Here is a 6,000-nt window from a genome sequence, read left to right as displayed (position 1 = left end):
CGTACGATATGGGCTATAGCCCATGGTCCAAAATGATGAGAAACGAGGCTAACTTTTTTTTTCAAAATTTCAAAAAACATGGGCTATAACCTTTCGTTTTTGTCATTTCGTCATTTTTTTCAAATCTTCAAAAATGATGAAAAACGGCGCGCTATAGTATGCCGTACGATATGGGCTATAGCCCATGGTCCAAAATGATGAGAAACGAGGCTAACTTTTTTTTTCAAAATTTCAAAAAACATGGGCTATAACCTTTCGTTTTTGTCATTTCGTCATTTTTTTCAAATCTTCAAAAATGACGAAAAACGGCGCGCTATAGTATGTCGTACGATATGGGCTATAGCCCATGGTCCAAAATGATGAGAAACGAGGCTAACTTTTTTTTTCAAAATTTAAAAAAACATGGGCTATAACCTTTCGTTTTTGTCATTTTGTCATTTTTTTCAAATCTTCAAAAATGATGAAAAACGGCGCGCTATAGTATGCCGTACGATATGGGCTATAGCCCATGGTCCAAAATGATGAGAAACGAGGCTAACTTTTTTTTTCAAAATTTCAAAAAACATGGGCTATAACCTTTCGTTTTTGTCATTTCGTCATTTTTTTCAAATCTTCAAAAATGATGAAAAACGGCGCGCTATAGTATGCCGTACGATATGGGCTATAGCCCATGGTCCAAAATGATGAGAAACGAGGCTAACTTTTTTTTTCAAAATTTCAAAAAACATGGGCTATAACCTTTCGTTTTTGTCATTTCGTCATTTTTTTCAAATCTTCAAAAATGACGAAAAACGGCGCGCTATAGTATGTCGTACGATATGGGCTATAGCCCATGGTCCAAAATGATGAGAAACGAGGCTAACTTTTTTTTTCAAAATTTAAAAAAACATGGGCTATAACCTTTCGTTTTTGTCATTTTGTCATTTTTTTCAAATCTTCAAAAATGATGAAAAACGGCGCGCTATAGTATGCCGTACGATATGGGCTATAGCCCATGGTCCAAAATGATGAGAAACGAGGCTAACTTTTTTTTTCAAAATTTCAAAAAACATGGGCTATAACCCATCGTTTTTGTCATTTCGTCATTTTTTTCAAATCTTCAAAAATGATGAAAAACTGCACGCTAGTATGCCGTACGATATGGGCTATAGCCCACGGTCCAAAATGATGAGAAACGAGGCTAACTTTTTTGCTATAACCCATCGTTTTTGTCAAATTGCGGAATTGCGGAAATTGAGGAAATTGAGGAAATGGTAATTGCGGAATTTGCGGAAATGGAAATTGTGGAAATTGCGGAAATTGCGGATTTATTTTTTCATTTTTCATTTTTTTCAAATCCTCAAAAATGATGAAAAACGGCGCGCTATAGTATGCCGTACGATATGGGCTATAGCCCACGGTCCAAAATGATGAGAAACAAGGCTAACTTTTTTGCTATAACCCATCGTTTTTGTCAAATTGCGGAATTGCGGAAATTGAGGAAATTGCGGATTTATTTTTTCATTTTTTTCAAATCCTCAAAAATGATGAAAAACGGCGCGCTATAGTATGCCGTACGATATGGGCTATAGCCCACGGTCCAAAATGATGAGAAACCAGGCTAACTTTTTTTTTCAAAATTTCAAAAAACATGGGCTATAACCCATCGTTTTTGTTATTTCGTCATTTTTTTCAAATCTTCAAAAATGATGAAAAACTGCGCGCTATAGTATGCCGTACGATATGGGCTATAGCCCACGGTCCAAAATGATGAGAAACGAGGCTAACTTTTTTTTTCAAAATTTCAAAAAACATGGGCTATAACCCATCGTTTGTCATTTCGTCATTTTTTTCAAATATGATGAAAAACTGCACGCTATAGTATGCCGTACGATATGGGCTATAGCCCACGGTCGAAAATGATGAGAAACGAGGCTAACTTTTTTTTTCAAAATTTCAAAAAACATGGGCTATAACCCATCGTTTTTGTCAAATTGCGGAATTGCGGAAATTGAGGAAATTGAGGAAATGGTAATTGCGGAATTTGCGGAAATGGAAATTGTGGAAATTGCGGATTAATTTTTTCATTTTTTTCAAATCCTCAAAAATGATGAAAAACGGCGCGCTATAGCAGGGATACTCAAATAGATTTACCTGTGGGCCACATTACAAAAATGGCAAATTACGACATTAATGATACTTGATAACTTCTCTCTTTCAATTGCTTTATTTTCTTATTTTTTTAAAAGCACAACGTCAATGTCATAATATACAATGGCTGAAAATGAGATAAGATTACATATTTATATAAAGTGCAATAAAAATAAATGCAACACAGTGAAGACCTGAACACTTACTAGACCCCAACGTACAGGGGTCTTCAACAGGGGGCGTCCTCAGGGTGTCAGAAATTCTGGGGGATGGAGTTTTAGACCAACCATCCAGATTCTCGGGGGAACATTGGCAGGGAATAGCAGATCTATAAGAGCAGATTTCAACGTGCGGCGCCATCCATGTTTTGGCCATGTCGTGACGTCATTTATGCATCCTACCTGGGTCAGTCCCCGTCCCCCATTCTGAATTCCCATAGACTTGTTTAATAATTTAATAAATAAGAACTGTATTCCAAATTAAACCAAAGAGCATGGCGGTTTGATTAATATGGATATGAAGTATCAACTGACTGCGAAAAAACACTAACACACTAATATTACACACCGACAAATTAGTAAACATTTCGCCAGAAACGGACTGTATCAAAAATGAATGACTATCGTAAACGATACAGAGCCACGTACCTGACAATATCGCCAGGACAGTTTATTTTTGGACCACAATTCTTATGAGATGATTCTGAGATGATCCAATTTTATTGACGTCTGGACTTCGGTACTCTATTGGCGTAGCAGAATTGGCTCAAGAGACTAAAAGCCCAATATCTCACCAGACCCGTGGCGGAAATTACCCTTTAGGCTAGTGGATAAGATGCTTCCCAGCGTACGTGGGAGACCTGGGGTTCGAATGCCGGGTGTTGCATAGACGAAAATGGTGTCCAGGCTACTGTGCAACATAGGTACAGAACACACCTCTTCTGCCTACACCAAACTATCAGCTATGCCCTTCCTAAAAAGGTCTGCATATAAAAATAGTAACACCTCTGGATCCCTGTAGATTCTTTCTACAGAAATGTCTTCTTGCGCACACACAACAAAGTCACACCAATGCAAGCCTGACATTAGGAGCTGGCCTTGAACTTGCCAGTAGTAGGCATGCTGTTTCTTCAAGACCGGTGAGCCATTCTTCATGGTCATGTACTTGCAGTCTACATAGCTAGATAAATTGGGACACTTGAACTCTACCAAACCGAAAGGTGGGTACTCAGGATCGAAAACCTTGCCATCAGGAGAGGCTGCCAGCCAGGGAGCATCAGGGTGAATCACAAGGCCACACGGGTGATAATTGATGTTCTTCCTCTTGGCATACTCCATTGCTGCCTCCATCTCCATCGCCAGGCCCCTCTTCATGTCAGCTGTTTGTACGGTGCCCCTCAGAATTCTTGTAGCCAAATTAGTAGCTGAAGCCTGCCCCCTAACATGGCACGCCTCTCGAAACCTGTAGGTAGTGCAACAGTTCATATAATCACAGGGTCATCTTATGAGCTTGTAGATCAGCTGTTTTTGGTATTGTTGTGGTGATTTCTTTATACGTCCGTGATTAGACATGGTAACGCCGCGCCTGCCTCTGAGGTGGTGGAAAGCCTGGGTGAGGCGATATTATATAATACAAGAGAATGACAGCTTGGCACGCGCAACAGTAACTTTTATTTTTTTTAGAAGAGGCAAACATTATTGTACTGTAAAAAGGTATCTTTTCCCTTGATCTTTATCTTTTTAGTATTAGTACTATTAGACAGAAATCATTATGATTATTATGATCATCCAAATCAAATCATAGTTGTTCAATCAATTATTAAATCAAAGCAAACTGTACAAACAATATTGGTTTGCCTCTTAGTTACAAGTTACTGTCGCGTAAGTTACTGTCGCGTGGCAGGCAGGCGTTACCATGTCTAATCACGGACGTAGAAAGAAATCACACTTGATTGAGAAAGTATTAAATAGGGCTTAGAAAGAAATATAGTTCTTGGTATTCTAATTTAAAAGTAAAAAAACGTTAAGCGTTAATAAAATATTCAATAGTTTCCATACCTGGAAGAGGTCAGTCTTTGCTTGCGCAGCGTCTTCCACTCCAAACTGGCACTCTGCTCCGTTGTTGCTTCCTCAATTTTCTGAGCTGTAGGAAACGTGACCTGAAGAGCCTTAATGTGAAGTTCTTCATGTTCACTTAGGACAAAGTCTGGTCTGGTCTGGTCAAGTCTATAATCATCCAGGGGGAGTGGGGGGAATGGTGGAGCATCTTCATGATGCAGTATGTAGCGTGTTTTCACTGGGGGGTGTTGGTAGGACAGAACACTTCCAGCCTGGACAGGTCCAAATCGGGAGTGAACCAAGGGACTATCTGCAGACATCCCCATGGTGCAGACTAATGGCCTGGACAGGGGGTCAAAGTTCTTGTATGCCTCATCAACCTTGAGCACAGACAGGTCAATGAGAGGTCCAGCAAGAGCCTTGTAGAGTGTGCTTCTGTAACACAGATGAGTGACACTAGTTGGTCAACACATTTTCTAGACTCAAGAACTTTGTAGGAAGTATTTCTGCACACGTACAGGGACAGGTGTGTCGTAGCAGGCAACCAGTGCAAATAATGAGACAAAAAGGAGATTGATATACAGTGCATCCGGAAAGTATTCACACTCCTTCTAGTTAGGTAAAATTAGCTTAACAAAATAATCTTGTCATTGTTTATGATTGTCAGTAGACGTAAAACAGCAGTACATAATTACATACCGAATTCCTCCTTCCGATGTTCTTGTCTTCGATGGCTTCATGATGGTCATTTGGCCGACTTGACCGGGTTTAAGCCCCTATGAGTTAATTCAGGAGTGCTTAGATTTATGCTAAAATATGACATAACAAAAAAAAATATATATATATATATATACCATATTTAACTCACCATGGTTCTTGGCTTATGCCACTGTTGCTCAGTTTCAGTGCAGCTGTGGACGGGGGGGACAACTTTGGCACCTGTCTCTGAGTAGTGAGCAGACTGCAGCAGGAGTGCAACGATGTGGTTGCAAAGTGCAGTTCCAGCGACACACGAACACTGATGCCGAGTCATTATGACTGGCTTTGAATGTTTCAGGACAATCTGAACATTAAAGGGAGGGAAAAAAAGAGGGAAAATTAAATTAGAAAAAATAGATTGAATTTGAATGTTTCAAATATTTTTTGGTAACACATGAGACAATGAGACAATGATAACCCAGCAGTAACTTACCTGTTGAAGACTGCTTTGATACTTACACAATAATTGAGAAGACATACCATGAAGAGAGAACACTGCCATGAACAGGCTTTGAACGAAGAACAAGTTAAAGAACATGCAATCAACAGAAAAATAGGCCATGAACGGGCCATTAACAGAAAGCTAGGCTGTGAACGGGCCATAAACGGCAACGCAGGCAGTTGACAAAAGTCAATAACTAACACCACAAGGGCTCCAGAGTGCACCCATTTTGGGGATAACATGCACCCAAAAATCTGTACAGTGCAACTACAAATTTCACTTGGTCACACTAGTGCACCTTACATTCAGCAGGTATGTCTATGTGTAGGTGCATCTTTAACAGGGGGTCCAGGAACCCTAGGGGGTCCGACTCCTCAGAGTTTCTACATGGGAGCTGTCAAATCTTTGTGCGATAGGAACCTTTCATTTTAATGTATTTTACCCTTGTATTCCCTCTGAGGGGAGCATTAGCTGAAATAGCAGTATACAGGCTCGATAACACTCGCACCGTGAGATGTTGTGAGCTTGTAGATCAGCTATTTTCAGCAAAGAGGTTTGTTTGTTGTAGGGGGCACAAAAAAGCAGACTAAGAACACGTTTTTGAGGATTTAA

The 6,000-nt window shown here is 39.9% G+C and overlaps 1 protein-coding gene across 1 annotated transcript; it reads right to left on the bottom strand.

Annotated features, from left to right (window-relative positions):
• Positions 1-2,286: 2,286 nt before the first annotated feature.
• Positions 2,287-5,251, bottom strand: LOC308326593 (uncharacterized protein). Its single transcript, XM_080779537.1, has 4 exons — positions 5,056-5,251; positions 4,887-4,963; positions 4,188-4,622; positions 2,287-3,591 (listed from the first exon to the last, which is right to left on the bottom strand). Exons 1-4 carry the CDS (start codon positions 5,218-5,220, stop codon positions 3,075-3,077), a joined length of 1,194 nt encoding a protein of 397 aa, XP_080635663.1. The 5' UTR covers positions 5,221-5,251; the 3' UTR covers positions 2,287-3,074.
• Between the last annotated feature and the right edge of the window lie 749 nt (positions 5,252-6,000).

Source organism: Protomyctophum bolini (genome assembly GCF_963924005.1).
Source record: "Protomyctophum bolini genome assembly, chromosome: 13".
Lineage (NCBI taxonomy): Eukaryota > Metazoa > Chordata > Actinopteri > Myctophiformes > Myctophidae > Protomyctophum > Protomyctophum bolini.
The sequence above is the reverse complement of the archived record's forward strand: the minus strand, read 5'-3'. Positions and strand labels throughout refer to the sequence as shown.